The sequence below is a fragment of the Anopheles stephensi genome, unplaced genomic scaffold, assembly GCF_013141755.1.
Source record: "Anopheles stephensi strain Indian unplaced genomic scaffold, UCI_ANSTEP_V1.0 ucontig410, whole genome shotgun sequence".
In the NCBI taxonomy this organism is placed as follows: domain Eukaryota; kingdom Metazoa; phylum Arthropoda; class Insecta; order Diptera; family Culicidae; genus Anopheles; species Anopheles stephensi.
The window spans coordinates 57,040-71,071 of NW_023405359.1; the positions used below are offsets into that span (position 1 = coordinate 57,040).

At 44.3% G+C, this 14,032-nt stretch overlaps 1 protein-coding gene across 1 annotated transcript; it reads right to left on the reverse strand.

Annotated features, from left to right (window-relative positions):
• Nucleotides 1–946: 946 nt before the first annotated feature.
• On the reverse strand, nt 947–2,746 carry LOC118516904. Its single transcript, XM_036062748.1, has 2 exons — nt 2,352–2,746; nt 947–1,255 (listed from the first exon to the last, which is right to left on the reverse strand). The coding sequence occupies exons 1-2, from the start codon at nt 2,712–2,714 to the stop codon at nt 1,247–1,249; spliced, it is 372 nt and encodes a 123-aa protein (XP_035918641.1). The 5' UTR covers nt 2,715–2,746; the 3' UTR covers nt 947–1,246.
• Between the last annotated feature and the right edge of the window lie 11,286 nt (nt 2,747–14,032).

The window sequence follows — 14,032 nt, forward strand, 5'->3', positions numbered from 1 at the left end:
GTGTTCATGTCTTTAGTTATTTTTACCTCAGGCCACTTACTAAACGCATCAACTAAAATGAGGAAATAGCATCCTTGAAACGGCCCTGCATAATCCGCATGAACTCTATGAAATGGAACTGTTGGTCTTTCCCAGATATGCGTTGAAATTTTTGGTGGATCTTTTCTAACTTTCGCACATCCAATGCATTGTTTAGATAATTTTTCTATATCTTCATCTATTTTATGCCACCAACAATATGCTCTGGCCATTGATTTCATTCTACAAATTCCAAAATGTCCTGTATGCAATTCTTGTAATACTTTTGTTCTTAAGGAAGGTGGTACGTATGCCCTTGACCCTCTCATCAAACATCCGCTTTGTAAAGTGAATTCTTCCTGATCTATTCCAAAACGATTTTCCTTTTCTACTGTTCTGCCAGTCCTTAAACCTTCCATGAGTATTTGTACTGTGTCATCTTTTTCTGTACATTCCTTCAATTCTTTCAAAGTTATTGGTAATGTTTCTATCTGATTAATTTCAATTTCATCTATTTCTTTGCTTGTTAAGTCATTTCCCTTGTTTGAAAGTGGAAGTCGTGACATCGCGTCCGCATTTGCATGATCTTGCGAAGGTCTATGTCTGATTTCGAAGTCGAAAGATTGTAAGAACACTGCGTAGTGTTGCATTCGTAATGCCGATAACGTAGGAAGACCTTTGTTTGGTGAGAATATTTGTGATACTGGTTTGTTATCAGTTTCTAATATGAACTTTCTTCCGTACAAGTATCTATAATATTTTTTTACTCCAAATATTATGGCGTACGCTTCCTTATCCACTTGAGTATATTTTTGTTGTGTGCTTGAGAATGTTTGGGATGCATATTGTATCGGACGTTCTTTCTTGTCAGGCATGATATGGCTAAGAACAGCACCTACTCCATACGGTGAAGCATCTACAGCTAATATTAATGGAAGGGTACTATCGTAGTGTACCAATACTCTCTCAGACTGTATTTCTGACTTTACCCAGTTAAAGGCCTTTTCACACTCTGTATTCCACCTAAAATTTGTCTTGTTTTTTAGTAGGTTGTTAATTGGATACATGTAAGTACTTAAGTTCGGCAAAAATCTTCCATAATAGTTCACTAGTCCCATAAAAGCACGCACTTGATCCTGATCTTTTGGCCTTGGCATCTTCTGTATGGCTTCTATTTTTGATTCCATCTTATGTATTCCTTGTTTGTCGATTACATACCCGCAGTATTCTATACTATCTGCAAAAAAGAAACATTTTTTTACATTTATTCTTATGTTGTTTTCGTCAAATCTTTTTAAAACTTCAGTTAGTCTTTGCATATGCATTTCGTCATTGGATCCTGTTATTTTTACGTCATCTAGAAAAACAGACACTCCAGGTATGTCTTGGAGTATTGAACTGATTTGCCTTTGAAAAATAGCTGGTGCCGAAGCAACCCCATACATCAATCTGTTAGGTTTGAACAGTCCCATATGCGTATTTAATGTTAGGATTTCCTGACTTTGTGGATGGACTTCCATTTGCAAGTAGGCTTGAGCTAGATCTAGCTTCGTAAATTTTTTTCCACCAGCCATGTTTGCAAACAGCTCTTCAATTGTAGGTAATGGGTGTTCATCTACTAACAAATGTTTATTCACCGTTAGTTTGTAGTCACCACATAGTCTTATTTTATTTCCAGTTTTCTTAACTGGAACAATAGGAGTGGCCCACTCACTTTGATTTACTTTTGTCCATATTCCTTGTTGTACTAGCTTATTTATTTCTGTTTCTACTAGTTCCTTTAACGCGAAAGGTAAGGTTCGTGATTTAAGAAAAACTGGTCTAGCGTTCTGTTTTAAAACAAGTGAAGCTTGCATATTTGTTATTCTGCCTACTGTTTCTTCAAATACTCTTGGAATTTTTTCCATAAGCTTTTCTTTCACTTCTTCCGATTGTGTGCCGATTGATTTCACTAGTACCTTTCGGGTGAGTAAAATTTCATTCCAATTCAACTTTAAGGACTGCATCCACTCTCGTCCCAATAAAGGGCGTCTATTAGAATTTACAACAAATAATCTGAGTTTTGTTTTTGTGTTTCCTATTCCTACTTCGATCAAAATGGTTCCGTATAATTCAATTTCCTTTCCACAATAACTGCTCAATCTTATTTTTGACGGCAACATTAAATAATCTTTAAACCACTTAAGTTAATCTTGAAGGTTGATAATTGAAACTGGGGATCCCGTATCTATTTCGAATTTAATCACTTGTTTGTTCACTAGTAAGTCCAAAAATATTTTTGGTGCATATACAGAATCTTCACTTTTTATGTTCCTCACTACAACTGTATTTACCTCTTCTTCTTCCTCCTCGCTGTCGTGAATTTCCTCGACGACATTAACCTTTTTCTTCGTGTTGTTTCGACACACACGCTGCAAATGTCCAACCTTTTTGCACTTTAAACAAGTAGTAGTGGCATGTCTGCACATGTTTGCCATGTGCCCATCACTACCACATCTATAGCATTTCAGCGATGCTGGCTTGTAGTTCTTTTGTTTTAGCTCCGGCTTCTGAGATTTTTCTACGAACTTCACTTCGGCTGCGGCTGCTTCATGTCTCACAATGCCTATTCCTTGTTGCGTTGCTTCCATAGCTGATGCCAATGTGGTTGCCTTTTCCCATGTAAGCTCCTTCTCTTCCAACAGCCTGGTTTGCATGGCTTTGTTTTGCAATCCGAAGACAAATTGGTTTTTTAACGCCTTGTTCAGGTATTCGGCGAACCCACAAAATCTTGCTTCTTTCTGGAGCACTTTGGCGTATTCCGCAACCGTTTCACCTTCTTGCTGTTTTCGTTGCCAAAATTTGAACAATTCTACCATTTCCAATGGTCTGGGTTCGTAATGGGAAGTTAATTTATCCACTACTTCCTGGTAGGTCAAACCTTCCGGTTCTTTGGGTAAGGCTAAATCACACAGGGTGTTGTAGCATTCCATACCCATGTAATGCAAGAGCACTGGTTTCTTTTTCTCCGGCTGCAAATCCATCATCTCCATTGCTGTCTCCAACCGTTTTACCCATCTCTTCCATGATAACACTTCTTTGTTGTATGGTTCAATGTAGACATTATGAGTCGGATTATTCAATTTGATAAACTTTTCCTCTACGGATAGACTTGAACAAACACTGTTTTTTTTTCTTTTCCTCTTCCATGAACTGGTTCAGCCTCGTCGCCAACTGTTGTATTTCGGAACAAGAGGAATCCACACGTGTGTTCTGCTTGCGCTTCAATCCCCGACTGCCTTTTATTGCCTGCTGTCATTTGACCGCTATGACAACCCCTTACAGACCTTTGGACACAGTCTTACTACTCCTTGGAGCAGCCATCAGGGAACCATACAGTAAGAACAGCCGAATATGGAACCCTTTTCGTTCTTTGGACACCTCCTACAACTTGTTTGGCGACTATGGGGACCTTGATTTCGTACTCAGTTGGTACCCATATTCATCGAGAGTATCGTTTTGATACCCCTTACAGACCTTTGGACACCGTCTTACTACTCCTTGGAGCAGTCATCAGAGAACCATATAGTAGGAACAGCCGATTATGGAACCCTTTTCGTTCTTTGGACACCTCCTACAACTTGTATGACGACTATGGGGACCTTCATGTCGTACTCAGTTGGTACCCCTCTTCATGGAGGGTATCGTTTTAATACCCCTTACAGACCTTTGGACACAGTCTTACTTCTCCTTGGAGCAGCCATCAGGGATCCATACAGTAGGAACAGCCGATTATGGAACCCTTTTCGTTCTTTGGACACCTTCTACAACTTGTATGGCAACTATGGGGACCTTCATTTCGTACTCAGTTGGTACCCCTATTCATCGAGGGTATCGTTTTGATACACGCAACAGACCTTTGGACACAGTCTAACTACTCCTTGGAGCAGCCATCAGGGAACCATACAGTAAAAACAGCCGATTATGGAACCCTTTGCGTTCTTTGGACACCTCCTACAACTTGTAGGGCGACTATGGGGACCTTCATTTCGTACTCAGTTGGTACCCATATTCATCGAGGGTATCGTTGTGATACCCCCAACAGACCTTTGGACACCGTCTTACTACTCCTTAGAGCAGTCATCAGAGAGCCATATAGTAGGAACAGCCGATTATGGAACCCTTTTCGTTCTTTGGACACCTCCTACAACTTGTATGACGACTATGGGGACCTTCATGTCGTACTCAGTTGGTACCCCTCTTCATGGAGGGTATCGTTTTAATACCCCTTACAGACCTTTGGACACCGTCTTACTACTCCTTGGAGCAGTCATCAAAGAACCAAATAGTAGGAACAGCCGATTATGGAACCCTTTTTGTTCTTTGGACACCTCCTACAACTTGTAGGGCGACTATGGGGACCTTCATTTCGTACTCAGTTGGTACCCATATTCATCGAGAGTATCGTTTTGATACCCCTTACAGACCTTTGGACACCGTCTTACTACTCCTTGGAGCAGTCATCAGAGAACCATATAGTAGGAACAGCCGATTATGGAACCCTTTTCGTTCTTTGGACACATCCTACAACTTGTATGACGACTATGGGGACCTTCATGTCGTACTCAGTTGGTACCCCTCTTCATGGAGGGTATCGTTTTAATACCCCTTACAGACCTTTGGACACAGTCTTACTTCTCCTTGGAGCAGCCATCAGGGATCCATACAGTAGGAACAGCCGATTATGGAACCCTTTTCGTTCTTTGGACACCTCCTACAACTTGTATGGCAACTATGGGGACCTTCATTTCGTACTCAGTTGGTACCCCTATTCATCGAGGGTATCGCTTTGATACCCTCAACAGACTTTTGGACACAGCCTTACTATTCCTTGGAGCAGCCATCAGGGAACCATATAGTAGGAACAGCCGATTATGGAACCCTTTTCGTTCTTTGGACACCTCCTATAACTTGTATGGCGACTATGGGGACCTTCATTTCGTACTCAGTTGGTACCCCTATTCATCGAGGGTATCGTTGTGATACCCCCAACAGACCTTTGGACACCGTCTTACTACTCCTTAGAGCAGTCATCAGAGAGCCATATAGTAGGAACAGCCGATTATGGAACCCTTTTCGTTCTTTGGACACCTCCTACAACTTGTATGACGACTATGGGGACCTTCATGTCGTACTCAGTTGGTACAGACTTACAGACCTTTGGACACAGTCTTACTTCTCCTTGGAGCAGCCATCAGGGATCCATACAGTAAAAACAGCCGATTATGGAACCCTTTTCGTTCTTTGGACACCTCCTACAACTTGTATGGCAACTATGGGGACCTTCATTTCGTACTCAGTTGGTACCCCTATTCATCGAGGGTATCGCTTTGATACCCTCAACAGACTTTTGGACACAGTCTTTCTACTCCTTGGAGCAGTCATCAAAGAACCAAATAGTAGGAACAGGCGATGATGGAACCCTTTTTGTTCTTTGGACACCTCCTACAACTTGTAGGGCGACTATGGGGACCTTGATTTCGTACTCAGTTGGTACCCATATTCATCGAGAGTATCGTTTTGATACCCCTTACAGACCTTTGGACACCGTCTTACTACTCCTTGGAGCAGTCATCAGAGAACCATACAGTAGGAACAGCCGATTATGGAACCCTTTTCGTTCTTTGGAAACCTCCTACAACTTGTATGACGACTATGGGGACCTTCATGTCGTACTCAGTTGGTACCCCTCTTCATGGAGGGTATCGTTTTAATACCCCTTACAGACCTCTGGACACAGTCTTACTTCTCCTTGGAGCAGCCATCAGGGATCCATACAGTAGGAACAGCCGAATATGGAACCCTTTTCGTTCTTTGGACACCTCCTACAACTTGTATGGCAACTATGGGGACCTTCATTTCGTACTCAGTTGGTACCCCTATTCATCGAGGGTATCGCTTTGATACCCTCAACAGACCTTGGACACAGTCTAACTACTCCTTGGAGCAGCCATCAGGGAACCATACAGTAGGAACAGCCGATTATGGAACCCTTTGCGTTCTTTGGACACCTCCTACAACTTGTATGGCAACTATGGGGACCTTCATTTCGTACTCAGTTGGTACCCCTATTCATCGAGGGTATCGCTTTGATACCCTCAACAGACTTTTGGACACAGTCTTTCTACTCCTTGGAGCAGTCATCAAAGAACCAAATAGTAGGAACAGGCGATGATGGAACCCTTTTTGTTCTTTGGACACCTCCTACAACTTGTAGGGCGACTATGGGGACCTTGATTTCGTACTCAGTTGGTACCCATATTCATCGAGAGTATCGTTTTGATACCCCTTACAGACCTTTGGACACCGTCTTACTACTCCTTGGAGCAGTCATCAGAGAACCATATAGTCGGAACAGCCGATTATGGAACCCTTTTCGTTCTTTGGAAACCTCCTACAACTTGTATGACGACTATGGGGACCTTCATGTCGTACTCAGTTGGTACCCCTCTTCATGGAGGGTATCGTTTTAATACCCCTTACAGACCTCTGGACACAGTCTTACTTCTCCTTGGAGCAGCCATCAGGGATCCATACAGTAGGAACAGCCGAATATGGAACCCTTTTCGTTCTTTGGACACCTCCTACAACTTGTATGGCGACTATGGGGACCTTCATGTCGTACTCAGTTGGTACCCCTATTCATGGAGGGTATCGTTTTAATACCCCTTACAGACCTTTGGACACAGTCTTTCTACTCCTTGGAGCAGTCATCAAAGAACCAAATAGTAGGAACAGGCGATGATGGAACCCTTTTTGTTCTTTGGACACCTCCTACAACTTGTATGGCGACTATGGGGACCTTCATTTCGTACTCAGTTGGTACCCCTATTCATGGAGGGTATCGTTTTGATACCCCTTACAGACCTTTGGACACAGTCTTACTTCTCCTTGGAGCAGCCATCAGGGATCCATACAGTAGGAACAGCCGATTATGGAACCCTTTTCGTTCTTTGGACACCCCTTACAACTTGGGAGACGACAATGGGGACCTTGATTTCGTACTCAGTTGGCACCCATATTCATCGAGAGTATCGTTGTGATACCCCCAACAGACCTTTGGATATAGTCTTACGACTCCTTGGAGCAGCCATCAGGGAACCATACAGTAGGAACAGCCGATTATGGAACCCTTTTTGTTCTTTGGACACCTCCTACAACTTGTAGGGCGACTATGGGGACCTTCATTTCGTACTCAGTTGGTACCCCTATTCATGGAGGGTATCGTTTTGATACCCCTTACAGACCTTTGGACACCGTCTTACTACTCCTTGGAGCAGTCATCAGAGAACCATATAGTAGGAACAGCCGATTATGGAACCCTTTTCGTTCTTTGGACACCTCCTACAACTTGTATGGCGACTTCGGGGACCTTCATTTCGTACTCAGTTGGTACCCCTATTCATCGAGGGTATCGTTTTGATACCCCTTACAGACCTTTGGAAACAGTGTTACTACTCTTTGGAGCAGTCATCAGGGAACCAAATAGCAAGAACAGCCGATTCTGGAACCATTTTGGTTCTTTGGACACATCCTACAACTTGTATGGCGACTATGGGGACTTTCACATCGTACTCAGTTGGTACCCCTATTCATGGAGGGTATCGTTTTGATACCCCTTACAGACCTTTGGACACAGTCTTACTTCTCCTTGGAGCAGCCATCAGGGATCCATACAGTAGGAACAGCCGATTATGGAACCCTTTTCGTTCTTTGAACACCTCCTACAACTTGTGTGGCGACTATGGGGACCTTCATTTCGTACTCAGTTGGTACCCCTATTCATCGAGGGTATCGTTTTGATACACCCAACAGACCTTTGGACACAGTCTTACTACTCCTTGGAGCAGCCATCAGGGAACCATACAGTAGGAACAGCCGATTATGGAACTGTTTTCGTTCTTTGGACACCTCCTACAACTTGTATGGCGACTATGGGGACCTTCATTTCGTACTCAGTTGGTACCCATTTTCATCGAGGGTATCGTTTTGATACCCCCAACAGACCTTTGGACACAGTCTTACTACTCCTTGGAGCAGTCATCAGAGAACCATATAGTAGGAACAGCCGATTATGGAACCCTTTTCGTTCTTTGGACACCTCCTACAACTTGTATGGCGACTATGGGGACCTTCATGTCGTACTCAGTTGGTACCCCTATTCATGGAGGGTATCGTTTTGATACTCCTTACAGACCTTCAAACACAGTCTTACTATTCCGTGGAGCAGCCATCAGGGAACCATACAGTAGGAACAGCCGATTATGGAACCCTTTTCGTTCTTTGGACACCTCCTATAACTTGTATGGCGACTATGGGAACCTTCATTTCGTACTCAGTTGGTACCCCTATTCATCGAGTGTATCGTTTTGATACCCCTTACAGACCTTTGGACACCGTCTTACTACTCCTTGGAGCAGTTTTCAGAGAACCATATAGTAGGAACAGCCGATTATGGAACCCTTTTCGTTCTTTGGACACCTCCTACAACTTGTATGGCGACTATGGGGACCTTCATTTCGTACTCAGTTGGTACCCCTATTCATCGAGGGTATCGTTTTGATACCCCCAACAGACCTTTGGACACAGTCTTACTACTCCTTGGAGCAGTCATCAGAGAACCATATAGTAGGAACAGCCGAATAAGGAACCCTTTTCGATCTTTGGACACCTCCTACAACTTGTATGGCGACAATGGGGACCTTCATTTCGTACTCAGTTGGTACCCCTATTCATCGAGGGTATCGTTTTGATACCCCTTACAGACATTCGGACACAGTCTGACTACTCCTTGCTGCAGTCATCAAAGAAAAAAATAGTAGGAACAGCCGAATATGGAACCCTTTTCGTTCTTTGGACACCTCCTACAACTTGTATGGCGACTATGGGGACCTTCATTTCGTACTCAGTTGGTACCCCTTTTCATCGAGGGTATCTTTTTGATACCCCGTACAGACCTTTGGACACAGTCTTACTACTCCTTGGAGCAGCCATCAGGGATCCATACAGTAGGAACAGCCGATTATGGAACCCTTTTCGTTCTTTGGACACCTCCTACAACTTGTATGGCGACTATGGGGACCTTCATTTCGTGCTTAGGTGGCACCCCTATTCATCGAGGGTATCGTTTTGATACCCCCAACAGACCTTTAGACACAGCCTTACTACTCCTTTCTTATTCTTATTCTTATTTATTCAAATTGTTTGCCTCAAGGGCTTTACAAAGTCAATTTATCTTATAACTTAACATAAATGACACACAAGGAGGATACAGGGAGCAGACAGAGATGGCTAGTGAGGAAAAGAAAACAGATTTTAGGATAAAGAAGACAAAAGGCGGGAGCGGAAACAATTAATGGAGATATTGTGGTCAAACAGATCACCAACCGAATTGAATGCTAGTAACGCACGCATCCATGCATCGCTCTGGGAAAACCGCGTACGACAAAAAGGGATAAGCAGGGGAGGACGTACGCGTAAGCGATGGGAGGGGACATATAAAGAGATAGCAGCCAGAAGGGCGGGGAAGTCAATGTTGGAAAGCAGGATGTTGGCAATAAATAACTTGCAAGCATGACCATGACGATCCTCCAGCTTAACCAAACCCAGCAGCTGGCAGCGCTCCGAATAAGAAGGTAAGGTTGTGCTGGGGTCGTTCAATAAACGTCTAGCGGCTATCCGCGTGAATTTCCTCTGCACCCTCTCCAACCTGTTCATAGCGGTGACACCAGCGGGGGACCATACAACACTGGCGTACTCTTTGGAGCAGTCATCAGAGAACCATATAGTAGGAACAGCCGAATATGGAACCCTTTTCGTTCTTTGGACACCTCCTACAACTTGTATGGCGACTATGGGGACATTCAAATCGTACTCAGTTGGTACCCCTATTCATCGAGGGTATCGTTTTGCTACCCCCAACAGATCTTTGGACACAGTCTTACTACTCCTTGGAGCGGTTTTTAGGGAACCATACAGTAGGAACAGCCGAATATGGAACCCTTTTCGTACTTTGGACACCCCCTACAACTTGTATGGCGACTATAGGGACCTTCATTTCGTACTCAGTTGGTACCCCTATTCATCGAGGGTATCGTTTTGATACCCTCAACAGACCTTTGGACACAGTCTTACTACTCCTTGGAGCAGCCATCAGGGAACCATACAGTAGGAACAGCCGATTATGGAACCCTTTTCGGTCTTTGGAAACCTCCTATAACTTGTATGGCGACTCCGGGGACCTTCAAATCGTACTCAGTTGGTACCCCTATTCATCGAGGGTATCGCTTTGATACCCCTTACAGACTTTTGAAAACCGTCTTACTACTCCTTAGAGCAGTCATCATAGAACCAAACAGTAGGAACAGCCGAATATGGAACCCTTTTCGTACTTTGGACACCTCCTATAACTTGTATGGCGAATATGGTGACCTTCATTTCGTACTCAGTTGGTACCCCTATTCATCGAGGGTATCGTTTTGATACACCCAACAGACCTTTGGACACAGTCTTACTACTCCTTGGAGCAGTCATCAGAGAACCATATAGTAGGAACAGCCGAATATGGAACCCTTTTCGTTCTTTGGACACCTCCTATAACTTGTATGGCGACTATGGGACCTTCATATCGTACTCAGTTGGTACCCCTATTCATCGAGGGTATCGCTGTGAAACCCCCAACAGACCTTTGGACACCGTCTTACTACTCCCTGGAGCAGTCATCAAAGAACCATATAGTAGGAACAGCCGATTATGGAACCCTTTTCGTTCTTTGGACACCTCCTACAACTTGTATGGCGACTATGGGGACGTTCATTTCGTACTCAGTTGGTACCCCTATTCATCGAGGGTATCGCTTTGATACCCCCAACAGACCTTTGGACACCGTCTTACTACTCCTTAGAGCAGTCATCAGAGAACCATATAGTAGGAGCAGCCGAATATGGAACCCTTTTCGTTCTTTGGACACCTCCTATAACTTGTATGAAGACCGTGCGGACCTTCATTTCGTACTCATTTGGTACTCCTATTCATCGAGGGTATCGTTTTGATACCCCTTACAGACCTTTGGACACAGTCTTACTACTCCTTGGAGCAGCCATCAGAGAACCATACAGTAGGAACAGCCGATTATGGAACCCTTTTCGTTCTTTGGACACCTCCTACAACTTGTATGGCGACTATGGGGACCTTCATTTCGTACTCAGTTGGTACCCCTATTCATCGAGGGTATCGCTGTGTTACCCCCAACACACCTTTGCACACAGCCATACTACTCCTTGGATCAGGCATCAGAAAACCATATAGTAGGAACAGCCGAATATGGAACCCTTTTCGTTCTTTGGACACCTCCTATAACTTGTATGGCGACTTCGGGGACCTTCATTTCGTACTCAGTTGGTACCCCTATTCATCGAGGGTATCGCTTTCATACCCCCAACAGACCTTTGGACAACGTCTTACTACTCCCTGGAGCAGTCATCAAAGAACCAAATAGTAGGAACAGCCGATTATGGAACCCTTTTCGTTCTTTGGACACCTCCTACAACTTGTATGGCGACTTCAGGAACCTTCATTTCGTACTCAGTTGGTACCCCTATTCATCGAGGGTATCGCTTTCATACCCCCAACAGACCTTTGGACACAGTCTTACTACTCCTTGGAGCAGTCATCAAAGAACCATATAGTAGGAACAGCCGATTATGGAACCCTTTTCGTTCTTTGGACACCTCCTACAACTTGTATGGCGACTATGGGGACGTTCATTTCGTACTCAGTTGGTACCCCTATTCATCGAGGGTATCGCTTTGATACCCCCAACAGACCTTTGGACACCGTCTTACTACTCCTTAGAGCAGTCATCAGAGAACCATATAGTAGGAGCAGCCGAATATGGAACCCTTTTCGTTCTTTGGACACCTCCTATAACTTGTATGAAGACCGTGCGGACCTTCATTTCGTACTCATTTGGTACTCCTATTCATCGAGGGTATCGTTTTGATACCCCTTACAGACCTTTGGACACAGTCTTACTACTCCTTGGAGCAGCCATCAAGGAACCATATAGTAAGAACAGCCGATTATGGAACCCTTTTCGTTCTTTGGACACCTCCTATAACTTGTATGGCGACTATGGGGACCTTCATTTCGTACTCAGTTGGTACCCCTATTCATCGAGGGTTTCGTTTTGATACCCCTTACAGACCTTTGGACACAGTCTTACTACTCCTCGGAGCAGTCATCAAAGAACCAAATAGTAGGAACAGCCGAATATGGAACCCTTTTCGTTCTTTGGACACCTCCTACAACTTGTATGGCGACTTCGGGGACCTTCATTTCGTACTCAGTTGGTACCCCTATTCATCGAGGGTATCGCTTTCATACCCCCAACAGACCTTTGGACAACGTCTTACTACTCCCTGGAGCAGTCATCAAAGAACCAAATAGTAGGAACAGCCGATTATGGAACCCTTTTCGTTCTTTGGACACCTCCTACAACATGTATGGCGACTTCAGGAACCTTCATTTCGTACTCAGTTGGTACCCCTATTCATCGAGGGTATCGCTTTGATACCCCCAACAGACCTTTGGACACCGTCTTACTACTCCTTAGAGCAGTCATCAGAGAACCATATAGTAGGAACAGCCGAATATGGAACCCTTTTCGTTCTTTGGACACCTCCTATAACTTGTATGGCGACTATGGGGACCTTCATTTCGTACTCAGTTGGTACCCCTATTCATCGAGGGTATCGCTTTGATACCCCCAACAGACCTTTGGACACCGTCTTACTACTCCTTAGAGCAGTCATCAGAGAACCATATAGTAGGAACAGCCGAATATGGAACCCTTTTCGTTCTTTGGACACCTCCTATAACTTGTATGGCGACTATGGGGACCTTCATTTCGTACTCAGTTGGTACCCCTATTCATCGAGGGTATCGCTTTGATACCCCCAACAGACCTTTGGACACCGTCTTACTACTCCTTAGAGCAGTCATCAGAGAACCATATAGTAGGAACAGCCGAATATAGAACCCTTTTCGTACTTTGGACACCTCCTATAACTTGTATGGCGACTATGGGGACTTCATATCGTACTCAGTTGGTACCCCTATTCATCGAGGGTATCGTTGTGAGACCCCTTACAGACCTTTGGACACAGTCTTACTACTCCTCGGAGCAGTCATCAAAGAACCATAGAGTAGGAACAGCCGATTATGGAACTCTTTTCGTTCTTTGGACACCTCCTATAACTTGTATGGCGACTATGGGGACCTTCATATCGTACTCAGTTGGTACCCCTATTCATCGAGGGTATCGCTGTGATACCCCCAACAGACATTAGGACACCGTCTTACTACTCCTTATAGCAGTCATCAGAGAACCATATAGTAGAAACAGCATAATATGGAACCCTTCTCGTTCTTTGGACACCTCCTATAACTTGTATGGCGACTATGGGGACCTTCATATCGTACTCAGTTGGTACCCTTATTCATCGAGGGTATCGCTTTGATACCCCCAACAGACCTTTGGACACCGTCTTACTACTCCTTAGAGCAGTCATCAGAGTACCATTTAGGAGGAACAGCCGAATATGGAACCCTTTTCGTACTTTGGACACCTCCTATAACTTGTATGGCGACTATGGGGACCTTCATATCGTACTCAGTTGGTACCCCTATTCATCGAGGGTATCGCTTTGATACCCCCAACAGACCTTTGGACACCGTCTTACTACTCCTTAGAGCAGTCATCAGAGAATCATATAGTAGGAACAGCCGAATATGGAATCCTTTGCGTTCTTTGGACACCTCCTATAACTTGTATGGCGACTATGGGGACCTTCATATCGTACTCAGTTGGTACCCTTATTCATCGAGGGTATCGCTTTGATACCCCCAACAGACCTTTGGACTCCGTCTTACTACTCCTTAGAGCAGTCATCAGAGAACCATTTAGGAGGAACAG

Coding starts and splice junctions, on each gene's coding strand:
- LOC118516904 (XM_036062748.1), bottom strand. CDS start 2,714: ATGCAAACCAGGCTGTTGGAAGAGAAGGAGCTTACATGGGAAAAGGCA.